This window comes from Oncorhynchus mykiss, chromosome 9, assembly GCF_057628025.1.
Source record: "Oncorhynchus mykiss isolate SJ-2025 chromosome 9, ASM5762802v1, whole genome shotgun sequence".
Lineage (NCBI taxonomy): Eukaryota > Metazoa > Chordata > Actinopteri > Salmoniformes > Salmonidae > Oncorhynchus > Oncorhynchus mykiss.
The window spans coordinates 49121571-49139893 of NC_143030.1; the positions used below are offsets into that span (position 1 = coordinate 49121571).

General features: G+C 43.3%; 1 protein-coding gene across 2 annotated transcripts in view; it reads right to left on the reverse strand.

Annotated features, from left to right (window-relative positions):
* The window catches only part of tafa5l (TAFA chemokine like family member 5, like), a 41024-nt gene that overhangs the window by 9091 nt on the left and 13610 nt on the right, over window positions 1-18323 (reverse strand). For both annotated transcript variants that reach the window (XM_036988103.2, XM_036988104.2), the window contains exon 3: window positions 13952-14079. In XM_036988103.2, the coding sequence (XP_036843998.1) occupies window positions 13952-14079 (128 nt within the window). The remainder of the gene's footprint in view (window positions 1-13951; window positions 14080-18323) is intronic.

Sequence of the window (18323 nt, forward strand, 5' to 3'; positions counted from 1 at the left end):
CAAATTTATTACAAATAAAAAACCTTAATGACATTTACATAAGTATTCAGACCCTTTACTCAGTGCTTTGTTGTAGCACTTTTGGCAGCGATTACAGCCTTGAGTCTTCTTGGGTATGAAGCTACTGTGATGTGGTAAGGTTGGACCCAGGTGCAGAGAAGAGACCAGGCGAGGAATCAGTAGTTAAGGATAAACATGATACTTTACTGAGAAACGGTAGTCGCAGGATCACAGTGCACTTGAAAAAAACAAACACTATGTCTCGAAAACTCACTCAGGAAACAACAGCACACGGTAAACAATTCAAGCTTCTACAAAAGGAAAACACCCCTCTTTTAACAGGTAAATCATAATGAGTAAATTGGACACAGCGGAGTGTCGTTAATGTCTCTAGGACGGTCTCTGCTGCCCTCTGGTGACAGGTGGAACCATGACAGCTACGAGCTTGGCACACCTGTATTTGGGGAGTTTCTCCCATTCTTCTCTGCAGATCTTCTCAAGCTCTGTCAGGTTGGATGGGGAGCGTCACTGCACAGCTACACTGCTCAAAAAAACAAAGGGAACACTTAAACAACACAATGTAACTCCAAGTCAGTCACACTTCTGTAAAATCAAACTGTCCACTTAGGAAGCAACACTGATTGACAATAAATTTCACATGCTGTTGTGCAAATGGAATTGACAACAGGTGGAAATTATAGGCAATTAGCAAGACACCCCCAATAAAGGAGTGGTTCTGCAGGTGGTGACCATAGACCACTTCTCAGTTCCTATGCTTCCTGGCTGATGTTTTGGTCACTTTTGAATGCTGGCGGTGCTTTCACTCTAGTGGTAGCATGAGACTATGTGAGTCTACAACCCACACAAGTGGCTCAGGTAGTGCAGCTCATCCAGGATGGCACATCAATGCGAGTTGTGGCAAGAAGGTTTGCTATGTCTGTCAGCGTAGTGTCCAGAGCATGGAGGCGCTACCAGGAGACAGGCCAGTACATCAGGAGACGTGAAGGAGGCCGTAGGATGGCAACAACCCAGCAGCAGGACCGCTACCTCTGCCTTTGTGCAAGGAGGAGCAGGAGGAGCACTGCCAGAGCCCTGCAAAATGACCTCCAGCAGGCCACAAATGTGCATGTGTCTGCTCAAACGGTCAGAAACAAACTCCATGAGGGTGGTAGTATGAGGTACCGACGTCCACAGGTGGGGGTTGTGCTTACAACCCAACACCGTGCAGGACGTTTGGCATTTTCCAGAGAACACCAAGATTGGCAAATTCGCCACTGGCGCCCTATGCTCTTCACAGATGAAAGCAGGTTCACACTGAGCACATGTGACAGAGTCTGGAGACGCTGTGGAGAACGTTCTGCTGCCTGCAACATCCTCAAGCATGACCGGTTTGGCGCCACCTCATCAGGAGCATGCCCAGGCGTTGTAGGGAGGTCATACAGGCACGTGGAGGCCACACACACTACTGAGCCTCATTTTGACTTGTTTTAAGGACATTACATCAACGTTGGATCAGCTTGTAGTGTGGTTTTCCACTTAAATTTTGAGTGTGACTCCAAATCCAGACCTCCATGGGTTGATAAATTTGATAACTCTGATAATTTTTGTGTGATTTTGTTGTCAGCACATTCAACTATGTAAAGAAAAAAGTATTTAATAAGAATATTTCATTCAGATCTAGGATGTGTTATTTTAGTGTTCCCTTTATTTTTTTGAGCAGTGTATTTTCAGGTCTCTCCAGAGATGTTCAATTTGGCTCAAGTCCATGCTCTGGCTGGGCCACTCAAGGACATTCAGAGACTTGTCCCGAAGCCACTTCTGTGTTGTCTTAGCTGTGTAAGTAGGGTTGTTGTCCTGTTGGAAGGTGAATCTTCACCCCAGTCTGAGGTCCTGAGTGCTCTGGTGCAGGTTTTCATCATGGACCTCTGTAGTCAGTCCATGCTCCGTTCATCTTTCCTGACTAGTCTCCCAGTCCCTGCTGCCGAAAACATCCCCACAGCTGGTGACAGGTTTCCTCCAGATATGATGCTTGGCCTTCAGGCAAAAGAGTTCAATCTTGGTTTCATCAGACCAGAGAATCTTGTTTCTCATGGTCTGAGAGTCTTTAGGTGCCTTTTGGCAAACTCAGAGCGGGCTATTATGTGCCTTTTACTGAGGAGTGACTTCCGTCTGGCCACTCTACCAATAAGGCCTGATTCATGGAGTGCTGCAGAGATGGGGTTCTTGGTAACCTCCCTGACCAAGGTCCTTCTCCCCCGATTGCTCAGTTTGGTTGGGCGGCCAGCTCTAGGAAGAGTCTTGGTGGTTCCACACTTCTTCCATTTAAGAATGGAGGCCATGGTGTTCTTGGGGACCTTCAATGCTGCAGAATTTTTTTTGTACCCTTCCCCAGATCTGTGCCTCAACCCAATCATGTCTCGGAGCTCTACAGACAAATCCTTTGACCTCATGGCTTGGTTTTTGCACTGTTATGTAGTGTCAACTGTGGGACCTTATAGACAGGTGTGTACCTTTCCAAATCATGTCCAATCAATTGAATTTGCTACAGGTGGACTCCAATCAAGTTGTAGAAACATCTCAAGGATGATCAATGGAAACAGGATGCACCTGAGCTCAATTTTGAGTCTTATGGCAAAAGGTCTGAATAGTTATGTAAATAAGGTATTTCTGTTCTAAAATGTTTAACATTTGCAAAAATGTTTAACATTTGCAAAAATGTTTAACATTTGCAAAAATGTTTAAAAAAAACTATTGTGTGTAGATTGACGAGGAAAACAAATAATTGAATCAATTTTAGAATAAGGCTGTAACGTAACAAAATGTGGAAAAGGGGAATGGGGTCTGAATACTTTACGAATGCACAGTATATTATTTATATTCCGGACTCAGATCCGGAAGCAAATTTCCTACATTTCTATCCCTTTTGCTATGTGATTTTGTACTGTGTATTTACAGTACATACTATGAGCTGCATAGCTCATTCTAATATTTATACAATTTAACATTGCATTTTATTTACACTGTTCATTTATGTAAATACTGGATTCTTGACATAGCTGACTCTAATATATCTACTGCTGAACATATCATTCTTAGTATATCTGCTGCTGGACATATCATTCTTAGTATATCTACTGCTGAACATATCATTCTTAGTATATCTGCTGCTGAACATATCATTCTTAGTATATCTGCTGCTGGACATATCATTCTTAGTATATCTACTGCTGGACATATCATTCTTAGTATATCTACTGCTGGACATATCATTCTTAGTATATCTGCTGCTGAACATATCATTCTTATTATATCTTATCTGCTGCTGAACATATCATTCTTATTATATCTACTGCTGAACATATCATTCTTAGTATATCTTATCTGCTGCTGAACATATCATTCTTAGTATATTTACTGCTGAACATATCATTCTTAGTATATCTGCTGCTGAACATATCATTCTTAGTATATCTGCTGCTGAACATATCATTCTTAGTATATCTAGTGCTGAACATATAATTCTTAGTATATCTACTGCTGAACATATCATTCTTAGTATATCTACTGCTGAACATATCATTCTTAGTATATCTGCTGCTGAACATATCATTCTTAGTATATCTGCTGCTGAACATATCATTCTTAGTATATCTGCTGAACATATCATTCTTAGTATATCTGCTGCTGAACATATCATTCTTAGTATATCTGCTGCTGAACATATCATTCTTAGTATATCTACTGCTGAACATATCATTCTTAGTATATCTCCTGCTGAACATATCATTCTTAGTATATCTACTGCTGAACATATCATTCTTAGTATATCTACTGCTGAACATATCATTCTTAGTATATCTGCTGCTGAACATATCATTCTTAGTATATCTGCTGCTGAACATATCATTCTTAGTATATCTGCTGCTGAACATATCATTCTTAGTATATCTGCTGCTGAACATATCATTCTTAGTATATCTACTGCCGAACATATCATTCTTAGTATATCTACTGCCGAACATATCATTCTTAGTATATCTGCTGCTGAACATATCATTCTTAATATATCTGTTGCTGAACATATCATTCTTAGTATATCTGCTGCTGAAAATATCATTCTTAGTATATCTACTGCTGAACATATCATTCTTAGTATATCTACTGCTGAACATATCATTCTTAGTATATCTGCTGCTGAACATATCATTCTTAGTATATCTGCTGAACATATCATTCTTAGTATATCTACTGCTGAACATATCATTCTTAGTATATCTACTGCTGAACATATCATTCTTAGTATATCTGCTGCTGAACATATCATTCTTAGTATATCTACTGCTGAACATATCATTATTAGTATATCTGCTGCTGAACATATCATTCTTAGTATAACTGCTGCTGAACATATCATTCTTAGTAGATCTGCTGCTGAACATATCATTCTTAGTATATCTGCTGCTGAACATATCATTCTTAGTATATCTACTGCTGAACATATCATTCTTAGTATATCTGCTGCTGAACATATCATTCTTAGTATATCTACTGCTGAACACATCATTCTTAGTATATCTACTGCTGAACATATCATTCTTAGTATATCTGCTGCTGAACATATAATTCTTAATATATCTGTTGCTGAACATATCATTCTTAGTATATCTGCTGCTGAACATATCATTCTTAGTATATCTACTGCTGAACATATCATTCTTAGTATATCTGCTGCTGAACATATCATTCTTAGTATATCTGCTGCTGAACATATCATTCTTAGTATATCTACTGCTGAACATATCATTCTTAGTATATCTGCTGCTGAACATATCATTCTTAGTATATCTGCTGCTGAACATATCATTCTTAGTATATCTACTGCTGAACACATCATTCTTAGTATATCTACTGCTGAACATATCATTCTTAGTATATCTGCTGCTGAACATATCATTCTTAGTATATCTGCTGCTGAACATATCATTCTTAGTATATCTACTGCTGAACATATCATTCTTAGTATATCTGCTCTAAATGAATCCGTTGTATATACATATAGATTGCATATATTACTGTTACAGTGCTATTTGGGTTGTTAATTGGATTCGTTTTGACATTTCTTAATTTCTTTCTTTTAACTTTTTGTATTATGTGTGTATTGTTTTGTATTGCTAGGTATTACTACACTGTTGGAGCTAGAAACACAAGCATTTCACTGCCCTGGAGATAACGTCAGCAAATCTGTGTATGTGACCAATACACTTTGATTTGAAGTACCTCTGACAGCATGGTTGCATACTGCGTAGGGGTATACTGCACCAGAGTTGAGGCAGCACTATATTAACACCCGTGGCGACCTGTCATTCAGGGCAGAGCCACAGCTGTTTTGGGCCCCACCTGTTTAGTTCTGAGATAATAAAGCCGCATACAAACATGATCTCTTTCTTGAGTAAGGCAGCTTCAAAATGCAGGTGTTTCAGCCAAGCTCAGTGCTTTCTGTGGTGGAGGGGCAGCCAGCAAAAGCACAGAGCGTAGGCGTTGGTAATCTTTTCTAGTTGTGGTTCGGTCTTCTGCTACTCATGGGGACATTACGTCACCGCAGAATCTACAGGGAGAGCTAGGCAGTTCAAGCCCCCTTGGGTGCTGCCATAAATGTACAGTATAAGTGCTGGTCCAAGAAGACTCAAGGTCATTGGCCACAGATAAAATGATGTCAAATCACGGTATATCTAGCTTTGATTGGACATCACACTTTCAAAACCTAGAAAGCTAGCTAGACAAGCAGTCGACATCATGAATCACGTCGACAATCTACAGGCAAATTTTCAACAATGATTGGTGTGGAAGGAATCAGTGGCTAACTGCATGCATTGCAAAGCAATCACTATTTTGCTTTCCCTGCCTGCTATTCAGTGGTGTGTGGTCCAAGTCTGGGTTTAAGGGTTTAAAACATCTGTCAGAAAGGGTCTCTTTTCCAAGCTTAAAATGACAAACATTCACACGCAACACCATGGGCCAGAAAAGGTTGAATACAATAGCCATGCTATCAATCTAGCATGACAGAACTGTTTCGGTTTTGTTCATTCTCTTTTGTTGTTTTTCTATTCAGTGTTCAATTCATAATAAAATATGAACATGTACCACGCTGCACCTTGGTCCTCACCTTCTTCAACCACGACAGCCGTTATAGAACTACCCACCACCAAAGGACCAAGCAGCGTGTAATGGACTCCTGGACATGGGAGGATATATCGGACGGCAAGGGACCCTGGGCACAGCCGGGAGAGTATCGCCGTCAGAAAGAGGAGCTGGAGGCAGCTAGAGCGGAGAGGCGACACTACGAGGAATTGGATCGAGGTAACGTGCACGAGAGGCAGCCCCAGAAATTTGCTTTGGGGGGGAGATTGGCGAAGTCAGGTAGGAGACCTGAGCCAAATCCCCGTGCTTACCGTGGCGAGAGAGTGAACGGGCAGGTACCGTGTTATGCGGTGAAGCACACAGTGTCCCCAGTGCGCACGCATAGCCCGGTGCGCTACATCACAGCTCCTCGAATCGGCCGGGCTAGAGTGGGCATCGAGCCAGGAGGGATGAAGCCGGCCCAGCGCCCAGTGGGGCCTGTTCCAACTCTCCGCACTTGCCGGGCTACAGGGGGTATCCAGCCAGGACGGGTTGTGCAGGCTCGTTGCTCGAGACCTCCAGTGCGCCTCCACGGACCAGTGCATCCGGTGCCTCGGCAAAGGAAGTGGCCGCCCTCCTGTCCGGAGCTGCCAGAGCCGCCCGTCAGTCCGGAGCTGCCAGAGCCGCCCGTCAGTCCGGAGGCGCCCGTCAGTCCGGAGCTGCATGTCAGTCCAGAGGCGCCAGAGCTGCCTGTCTGTCCGGAGCTGCCAGAGCCGCCCGTCAGTCCGGAGCTGCCAGAGCCGCCCGTCAGTCCGGAGGCGCCCGTCAGTCCAGAGGCGCCAGAGCCGCCCGTCAGTCCGGAGGCACCCGTCAGTCCAGAGGGGATACTATATAATGTTGTTGGGTCTGTAACCATGTTTGCCAGTGACAGTCTCTTCCCATTCCAATTATGATTATTTTTTAAACAAAAGGTACAGTAATAGAACCATGTAATTCCAGTTGATATTGCGAGGGCTGTTTTGTTTGTGTTTGTATATTGTCTATAAAAGTGGATCCTCGTGATTGTATATTCCTTAGTTTTTAGACCACATACGCCTAATAAAATACTTGAAATTGTAGGCTAACAACACCTCTCTCTCTCTCTCTCTCTCTCGCTCGGTGTGTGTGGTGACTTAAAGAAGAGTAAAGTTAAATTCCGCAAGATGTTGAGCCCTTATCTGAACTTCTGTCGGTGTCCATTTTGAAAGTGCTGAATGAATAGGCCTCCCTCGTTGCAGATCGTTTGCGTGCACTTGCTTATACTTACAGCTAAGTGTTAATGATACAACAAACAAACATTATGAATTTACTGAACATAAAACAAAATAACGTTTGTGTATGGTACAAAAAGTCATAACTCATGTCGGCATTCATCATTATTCTTATCGAGTTCCACAAATCCACAAGGAGTCAGTAGAAACCATATTTATTTCAGCATGTCAGCCATATCAGCTATGTTTTTTTTAAATGGCAGTAAATGAGGCTGAATGATCTATTATGCTGCCAGACAAGGCTCTGCTGATTTCCAGGTGTAGCAGTGGTAAGGATTCACTCCACGGTGCTGAAAATAAATCCTTGCTGTTGGAACAGCTTTATGTAGGCCCTAACAGTTTATGGGCACCGTTTGTCACCGTTATAGTGTTGTTAGTGTTGTGTCGTGGCTTTGCTGGCATGCATACATTTTTTGGTTCAGTTTGTCCCACCAAGATGTACAGTACATGCTAAAATCGCCACTGATTAACACTAGCGGTAGTTCAGACGAGGACACCATTCTCACCCTCATAGTTCCCCCAGCCATTGTAGACACTGCAGGCACTTTGCCATCACAGCGATGACTAAAAAACCCTATTCCTTCACCAACCCCCCCCTCCTCCCGCATCAAAAGTGGACTGCACTGCACAGTGATGTGCTAGCGTCCCAGGGTGGCCTTCAGCGGGTTGGATTATTCATTTAAAGACTCATCAAGCTCTGAGCAACTAACAACCAGTACAGCTACTATTATTCAGCCCCCAAATTCACAACATGTCAGAGAGCATGCTATCAGACCAAGTCGTGGAAAACGCACGCCCGCACGCACATTTGATCTCACATCCAAAATGCTGGAATATATCAATTAAACGTTTTAGCTTCACTGCCAAATAAATACATAGGGGAGTGTATGCATAGCGATCAGTGTTGGAAAACAATTCTCAATTGAGTAAAAGTAAAGATACGTTAATAGAAAATGACACAAGTTAAAGTCACCCAGTAAAATACTACTTGATTAAAAGTATTTGGTTTTAAATATACTTAAGTATCAAAAGTAAATGTAATTGCTTAAGTATACTTAAGTATCAAAAGTAAAAGTATAATTCGTTACAAATTCCTTATATTAAGCAAACCAGATGGCACAATTTTCTTGTTTTTAACTTATGGATAGCCAGGGGCACACTCCAACACTCAGACGCCATTCACAAATAAAGCATTTGTGTTTACTGAGTTGGGCAGATCAGAGACAGTAGAGATGTTCTCTTGATAGGTGTGTGAATTTGACAATTTTCCTGTCCTGCTAAGCATTCAAAATGTAACGAGTACGTATGGGTGTCAGGGAAAATGCATGGAGTAAAAATAATGTTATTTTCTTTAGGAATGTGGTGAAGTAAAAGTTGTCAAAAATATAAATAGTAAAGGGGTGTAAAGTAAAGATACACAAAAAAAATGACTTCAGTAGTACTTCAAAGTATTTTCTATTTAAGTACTTTACACCACTGATAGCAATGGAGACTGAATATGTATCGTCATAACCTAGAATGATCATGCCACTGGACATACTATTGGGGGTACCAACTGTGACTAAATGATGTGTAGTCAAATCAAATTTTATTTGTCACATGCGCCCAATACAACCGTGAAATGCTTTCTAACGAGCCCTTAACCATCAACGCAGTAAAAAAAAAAAAAATAGGGGCTCAGGAAATATTGACTAAATAAACTAAAGTAAAAAAATAAAAGAGTAACAATAAAATAACAACAACGAGGCTATATACAGGGTGTACCGGTACCGAGTCAATGTGCGGGGGTACAGGTTAGTCAAGTTAATTGAGGTAATATGTACATGTAGATAGGGGTAAAGTGACTATGCATCGATAATAAACAGCGAGTAGCAGCAGTGTAAAAAAAGGTGGGGGGGGGGGGGGGGGTCAAAGCTAATAGTCTGTCTAGTCATTTGATAATCTGTTTTTTGGTCCAAGACTTGGCGCTCTGGTACCACTTGCCATGCAGTAGCAGAGAGAACAGTCTATGACTATGGTGGCTGGGGTCTTTGCCAATTTTTAGGGCATTCCTCTGACACTGCCTGATATAGAGGTCCTGGATGGCAGGAAGCTTGGCAGGAAGCTTGGCCCCAGTGATGTACTTGGCCGAATGCCATTCCCTCTGTAGCGCCTGGCGGTCGGAGGCCGAGCAGTTATCATACCAGGCGGTGATGCAACCAGTCAGGATGCGCTCGATGGTGCAGCTGTAAAACCTTTTGAGGATCTAAGGACCCATGCCACATCTCCTTTGTCTTGGTCACGTTGAGGGAGAGGTTGTTGTCCTGGCACCACACTGCCAGGTCTCTGATGTCCTCCCTATAGGCTGTCTCATCGTTGTGTCGTCAGCAAATTTAATGATGGTGTTGGGAGTTGTGCTTGGCGATGCAGTCATGGGTGAACAGGGAGTACAGGAGGGGACTAAGCACGCACCCCTGAGGGGCCCCCATGTTGAGAATCAGCGTGGCAGATGTGTTGTTGCCTACCCTTACTACCTGGGGGCGGCCCTTCAGGAAGTCCAGGATCCAGTTACAGAAGAAGGTGTTTAGTCCCAGGGTCCTTAGCTTATTGATGAGCTTTGAGGGCACTATGGTGTTGAACGCTGAGCTTTAGTCAATGAATAGCATTCACACATAGGTGTTCATTTTGTCCAGGTGGGAAAGGGCAGTGTGGAGTGCAATAGAGATTGTGTCATCTATTGATCTGTTGGGGCGGTAAGCGAATTGGAGTGGGTCTAGGGTTTCTGGGATGATGGTGTTGATGTGAGCCAAGACCAGCCTTTCAAAGCTCTTCATGGCTACAGACATGAGTGCTACAGGTCAGTAGTCATTTAGGCAGGTTACTTTGGTGTTCTTGGGCACAGGGACTATGGTGGTCTGTTTGAAACATGTAGGTATTACACACTCGGTCAAGGAGTTTGAAAATGTCAGTGAAGACACTTGCCAGTTTGTTCTGCATGTTCTCGGTACACATCCTGGTAATCCGTCTGGCCCTGCAGCCTTGTGAATGTTGACCTGTTTAAAGGTTTTACACACATCGGCTATGGAGAGCGTGATCAAACAGTCGTCCGGAATAGCTGGCACTCTCATGCATGCTTCAGTGTTGCTTGCCTCAAAGCGTGCATAAGTAATTTAGCTTGTCTGGAAGGCTCGTGCCACTGGGCAGCTCACGGCTGGGCTTCCCTTTGTAGTCTGTAATAGTTTGCAGGCCCAGCCACAACCGACAAGCGTCGGATCTGGTGTAGTAGAAGTAAAGGTGGTCTAGAGTTTTTTTCCCCTCTGGTTGCACATGTGACATGCTGGCAGAAATTAGGTAAAAGGGATTTAAGTTTCCCTGCATTAAAGTCCCTGGCCACTAGGAGCACCGCCTCTGGATGAGCATTTTCTTGTTTGCTTATGGCGGCATTGAGTGCGGTCTTAATGCCAGCATTGGTTTGTGGTGGTTGCTTGCCTCAAAGCGTGCATAAGTAATTTCGCTTGTCTGGAAGGCTCGTGCCACTGGGCAGCTCGCGGCTGGGCTTCCCTTTGTAGTGTGTAATAGTTTGCAGGCCCAGCCACAACCGACAAGCGTCGGATCTGGTGTAGTAGAAGTAAAGGTGGTCTAGAGTTTTTTTCCCCTCTGGTTGCACATGTGACATGCTGGCAGAGATTAGGTAAAAGGGATTTAAGTTTCCCTGCATTAAAGTCCCTGGCCACTAGGAGCACCGCCTCTGGATGAGCATTTTCTTGTTTGCTTATGGCGGCATTGAGTGCGGTCTTAATGCCAGCATTGGTTTGTGGTGGTGAATAGACAGCTACGAAAAATATAGATGAAAATTATCTTGGTAAATAGTGTGGTCTACAGCTTATCATGAGATACTCTACCTCAGGCGAGCGTAACATCAAGACTTCCTAAATATTAGATTTCCCTCACCAGCTGTTATTGACAAAGATACACAGATCGCCACCCCTTGTCTTACCGGAGGCAGCTGTTCTGTCTTGCTGATGCACGGAAAACCCAGCCAACTATACGTATATATCCATGTCATCGTTCAGCCACGACTCGGTGAAACATAAGACATTACAGTTTAATGTCCTGTTTGTAGGATAGTCTTGAACGGAGCGCATCCAGTTTTTTCTCCAATGATTGCACGTTGGCCAATAAGACGGATGGTAGAGGCGCGTTACTCACTCGCCGACAAATGATTACGTCCCCTCTATCGGCATCTCTTCTTCATGCGAATGACAGGGATTTGGACCCTCAAGTCCGACTTGTTAAAGCAAAAATCTTTGTCCAGTTCGAGGTGAGCAATCCTTTCCTACTCAACACAATCCAGACCATCACAAACCCCATTTTCGAGAGCATCCATAGACATTCTACCTAGATGTTACGCCTCAACAGTACACAATATATCCCAGGTCTGCTACTTTTACAGCCGACAGTCTGCAGAGGAAAACGGAGCTGATTAAAACAAAAATGACAGTTCAAAGAGTAGGCAATGACAGAAGTTGAAATGGGAAACGGACGGAAAGTGCTTTAAGTGACAAGGGAAAAGAGTGTGTTCAGAGAGGGTCTCTGACAGGAACAAGAGGGGTAAACATACGCCGAGGAGAAAAGAAAAGGAACAAATGTATGAATTTATAGAGTGTGGCAGCACAAGAGAAGTCACTTTATTCATTCTTACAGGGGGCTGTGCCCAGGGACACATCAGTTACTGTGGATGAAGTCATGAAATCCACAGCACTGGCTCTTAAAATGGAGCCAAAACTTAAAAGGCTATTGTAATGTCAATGAGAAGAGGGAACAATAGCGGAATCATATTGAAATGATTTCAACAGTCATTCTTTCATTCTTTGTAATCTTTCTTTCTACATTTTTTTCTTCCATCTATCCATACTTCCACTTCTATTTCTCTTTCCTGTTTCCACACACTATTCCTCTCCTCTCCATGTGCTGATTCAAGCATATATTTACAGATAATGATTAGTTACTCCGTATACAAGTGGAGAGGAAATCAATACATTTACAATCAACGTACTAGAGTATCAACAACAGCCTGTATGAAATCCAAAGGGAAATCCATGGGCTTTTGCCTTTGAGCTCGTCTGAAGTCTGTGCAGGGGATATCAAAGCAACTTTGGGCATTAAGAAACGAGGCATGCTGGTTTACGTAGTCACCACCATTAAACCATGTTTTACGAAATGGTTCAACGTATTTTAGTTGGTCAGATTAATCAAAGTCCAAGATTCAACAGCAACACTTTTTAATGCATAGGCTTGTCAAAATATGGCTAGTTTCCTGGACCCGAATGAAGTCTAACGCTATACGAAAAAACAAGCTCAATGGTTAATCTTCATTGAGAGTGCTTATTAGTTCAGGTTCCGGGAAATGGGTCCTTAGTGTCGACAAGCATTTAGTGCTGGCTAACAACATGAGGGAGAGGGAACGGTTGGCAGAAGAACAAAAATGTGCTAAATGTGATGCAAGTCTCTATGACCCATTGGGTCATCCTGTGTGTGCTGTTTCGTTTGTAGAGTGCTAGCAATTTCATCCAAAATGCATGACTGCAACTTCCTCTAGCCCTTACGACATCCCAACACACATTTCCACCAACATCTATTCTTATATTTTCCCTTAAATGAAATAACACTACTTACAGTAACAATAAAAGTCTAAAATAAAATATGTATAGTTAGCATTATTCTAATTAGTGTCCTCAAATATTATACAATACACACAAAGAGCTTGTCCAATAATAACTTGTCCAATGGCTTCATTTAGAAAGGGTTGCAGGTGCAGGGGGGAGTGTATGTGACAGCCGACACGCCCACCTGCCACACACACAAACATTTTGCTTGGCTGCATGCCCAACTGTAGCCTGTGTCACTCCTGCTCTCTGCCTAGCTCTCTCGTCCCTCTCTCCCTCTTCATCCTAGTCTGTTCAGCCCTCGTTACGTGTATTTCTCATTTGCATCCATCTTGAGCATCCTTCCTCCGTATTGTGGTCTGTCAGTCAGTGGCTCTGCTCTTCATCCAAGGCATCATCATCAATACACAATAATATTACATTCACAAATCGGGTCCTTCAACAGCTAATGGACAAAACATACTGTATGTATAATCTGCATTTTCAGCCAATGACAAACATCAAACTGTCAAACCCAGATGATGTAGCGATGAGAGTGAAATGTGTAGCAGCTGCTTGCACCTCCCAGACAGACAATAATACACACACTGAAACCTAGCTGACATGATGCAGTCACTGGATGACCTTTCACCCTACGTACCTGACAATGAGGACAGCACTGGATCTCTCCATGTACACAGGCATGCAAGCAGGCAAGCAGGCAGGCAGGTAGGCAGGCAGGCAGGCAGGCAGGCAGGCAGGCAGGCAGGCAGGCAGGCATGCAAGCAAAAAAAATAAAAAGCTTATAAATGCCCCCTCTCTCCATCCCTGTTCCAAAGCTAATGGCAGTTGTATGTTTCAATATGACTCCATACATGACTCTGTGAGGCTACATCTTACCGTGACTGTCTTGATACGGCCACTGCCTTTGGTACAGGTCCAGCCAGAGCGGTTGAAGAGGAGGCCACACACCTCCCCCTCCAAGCAGGGCGCCATCTCACACCACTGTCTGCCCCTCACGATACGCGCTGAGGGGACAAAGAGAAAAGAAGAGAAAGAGAGAGGGGGGGGGGGGGGGTGGAGAAAGAGAGTTAGAACCTAGGTTGAATTAGCTACTGTCATCAACCTTTTAAAGTCACACTTTATTTCAAGTGCATTTGAACACAAATGGCTTGATGTGTAGTGACACTGTCAAACGTGCTATACAGACATACAGTTTACTGTATATTAGCTCACTATGCTAATCGGTAGATGCTAGTGCTTTGTCACGGACTATGTTTCAATAACCAATGACAAGCCATACCAAAATGGTCTTCAATGAGAGAGAGAAAGAGAGTGAGAGATAGATAGATACAGTGCATTCTGAACATTTTCAGAGCCCACATTTCCACATTTTGTTAAGCTACAGCCTTATTCTAAAATGTATTACATTTTCCTCATCAATCTACACACAATACCTCATAATGAAAAGCAAAAACAGTTTACATTTTTTGGGAAATTTATAACAAATTAAAAAAGTTGAAGTATTCAGACCCTTTACTCAGTACTTTGTTGAAGCACCTGTGGCAGCGATTTGAGCCTTGAGTCTTCCTGGGTATAGTTTGTTCCATTATTCTCTGCAGATCCCCTCAAGCTCTGTCAGGTTGGATGGGGAGCGTCGCTGCACATCTATTTTCAGGTCTCTCCAGGGACCTCTCCAAGGACATTCAGAGACTTGTCCCGAAGCCACTTCTGCGTTGTCTTGGCTGTGTGCTTAGGGTCGTTGTCCTGTTGGAAGGTGAACCGTCGCCCCAGTTTGAGGTCCTGAGCGCTCTGGAGCAGGATCTCTGTACTTTGCGCCGTTCAGCTTTCCCTCAATCCTGACGAGTCTCCCAGTCCCTGCATCTGAAAAACATCCCCACAGCATGATGCTGCCACCACCATGCTTCACCGTAGGGATGATGCCTGGTTTCCTCCAGACGTGATGCTTGACATTCAGGCCAAAGAGTTCAATCTTGATTTCATCAGACCAGAGAATCTTGTTTCTCATGGTCTGAGAGTCTTTAGGTGCTGTCATATGCGTTTAACGATGAGTGGCTTACGTCTGGTCAATATACCATAATGGCCTGATTGGTGGAATGCTGCAGAAATGGTTGTCCTTCTGGAAGAGTCTCCCATCTCCATAGAGGAACTCAGAGTGACCATCGGGTTCTTGGTTCCTCCCTGAACAAGGCCCTTCTCCCCTGAATACTCAGTTTGGCCAGGTGGCCAGCTCTGGGAAGAGTCTTGGTGGTTCTAAACTTCTTCCATTTAAGAATGATGGAGGTCACTGTTTTCTTGGGGATCTTAAATGTTGCATAAATGTTTTGGTATCCTCCCCAGATCTGATTCCTTTCAACTTCATGGCTTGGCTTTTTCTCTGACATGCACTGTCAAATGTGAGACCTTATATATACAGGTGTGTGCCTTTCCAAATCATGTCCAATCAATTGAATTTACCACAAGTGGACTCCAATCAAGTTGTAGAAACATCTCAAGGAGGATCAATGGGAACAGGATGCACCCGAGCTCAATTTCAAGTCTCATTAAAATTGAAATTCCAATTAGGATCTGGCTCAAAATATTCCAATAATGAATTTACCAAATGGGACAAAAAACAAATCGATGTTTGTCCCAACAAAATCTAAATAACGTATGTAGAGCAGAATTGGGCCAATACTCCCTTCCCTATTCAAATAAAAAAAATAGCCATACAATTTGACATCCATCTAAGAACAAGCGACCCCAAAATATTTCATCACACAGCCCTACAATGTCAAGAGATGAAACAAGAGAAGAGGTTGATTGGAAAGACACCACAAAAAATCTAAATAAACTTCAATCCTATTTGGCTCTAAACAGACAGCACACGGTGACCACTGTGACTGATAGAAAACTGTGGAAAACACTGACTATGTTCAGACTCAGTGAGCACAGCATGGCCATAGAGACCGGTTGTCACAGGTCAACCTGGCTGCCCACTTTGTGCTCACTCTGCTCCCGGGGAGAGGTGGAGACAGAGCTGCATTTCCTTTTACACTGTGACAGATACTCAAACGTAGGATAATATTTATTTCCCAAAATGATCATTCATTCATTGCAAAGAATTTGTATCTATAAAAGCCTACTAAAATTCATTCTACTTATTATTATTCTCATGACTATTGCGTTTAAGGTTAATAACAAAGCCACTACTACTAGGTCGTTGTTATATTTGTACTTAGACAATTAAGTAATTTAACTTGCCATGTCAATTAAGTTTATTGAATTGAGAGAGAGATTTATTTTTGCTTTTGTACTTTAACTATTTGCACATAATATGACATTTGAAATGTCTTTATTCTTTGGGAACTTTTGTGAGTGTAATTTTTACTGTTCTTTTTTTATTGTTTGTTTCACTTTTGTTTATTATCTACTTCACTTGCTTTGGCAATGTTAACATATGCCAATAAAGCCCTTAAATTGAATTGATTTTAATTTTGAGAGCGAGGGGGAGGGAGGGAGGGAGGGAGAGAGAGAGGGAGGGAGAGAGGGAGAGAGAGAGGGAGGGAGATAGAGAGAAGGCGAGAGAGAGGGGGAGAGAGCGAGGGAGCGAATGTGAGAGAGAGAGAAATAGCTTCTTCACAATCAGTGGCTCTTGATTAGATTCTTTGAAAGTCATCTGTCTAGACACTAGATGGTGTCACCATAATGACGGTCACTCTTTTGTGTTCTCTATATAATCTGTCCGGACGACATTGAATTAGCATTAGGCTTTGTTGACGCTGATCAACACTGATTGTTCCTCACTGTGTGTGTGTGTGTGTGTGTGTGTGTGTGTGTGTGTATGTGGTGTGTTCAAGCTCTCTCAAAGGTTATCGGTCCTCTCAGGACCTGGCATGAGCTGTCATCCCTTTCTGGTCCCTCAGGGTTTACGGTGGTTGGGGGGCGAATTGAAAGAGAGTGAGAGACAGAGGGGCTGCAGTGGCAAATGTCCACAATGAGAGTAAAGGAGTTTGTGTCCCTCCTATTGTGACATTGTGACGCTAAAGGATAACCCCTTGTTGATGTTTTCAATAATTGCTTGTATCATGTTGTTCCTTCGAGTCGGATATCGCAGCCCTGTATAGGTCTGTCTTTCCATGGGACTATGTATGCACGTGCACAGACACGTGCACGCACGCACACACGCACACACAGTAAGAGGACACTGCAAAAAAGGATCTCTGGCTGCCTGAACACCAACTGTTTTCTAATATCATATTATGAATGGGAACGGGTCAAAAAAGGATCTCTGGCTGCCTGAACACCAACTGTTTTCTAATATCATATTATGAATGGGAACGGGTCAAAAAAGCTTTAAGGAGAAAAACATTTCAAATTCCTTTTCAATTCCTCCGTGATTCCTTCAACAGCTGCAAAAGTCTAGCTATCCTGCCCCTGACACTGCAATTTCCCTCTGCGAATTGGATCGTCAGCGCCATCAGCCGTAACAAAGCATAGATTGATCAGTCATTCGTAAACATAGTTGTGAGTATATCATGTAACAGCTAAACCCAATTGCTGAGGGGCTAAATAAATAAAGCTGAGTTTGCAAAGTTGGCTGATTTGTGCGGAGAGACCAACAGAGCACTAAAGCACAGCCTGGCTAAAAGACAGACTGAAACATCTGGGTTGTGTCCAATAAGGGAGAAAACTTTTTGAAACACAGTGAAACGGTTAGGCACTACCTGAACTCGTCTAAATAGGAAACATTCATTTTCTTTTCCAGTTGCAAAACGTTTCAGAACGCTGTGCCCTACAGAACACGGCCCATAGGGCACTACAGAGTGGAGAGCTGTGACTGACACCTGGGTGGCCTTCCTGTCATTCTCTCTGTTTCCACGGCCCCCCCAACCCCCAGACAGGCTGGATGCTGGCCTAGGGTTATCAGCTTCTGAAGGTCCTATGGGCCAGCTCTCTCCTGCAACTGTTCCTGCCTTAAGAGCTCATGTGGCCATCTGTCCCCTAGCAGTTCCTGCCAGCCAGGACCACTGAGAGAGAGAGAGGGAGAGAGAGAGAGAGAGAGCGGGGAGAGAGAGAGAGAGTGGGGAGGGAGGGAGGGAGGGGACAGGAGAGAGAGACTGGTATGGATTGTATAGGAGAGAGAGAGAGAGAGAGAGAGAGAGAGAGAGAGAGAGAGAGAGAGAGGAGAGAGAGAAAGACTGGTCTGGATTGTATAGGAGAAATGGAGAGAGAGAGAGAGAGAGAGTGGGGAGGGAGGGAGGGGGCAGGA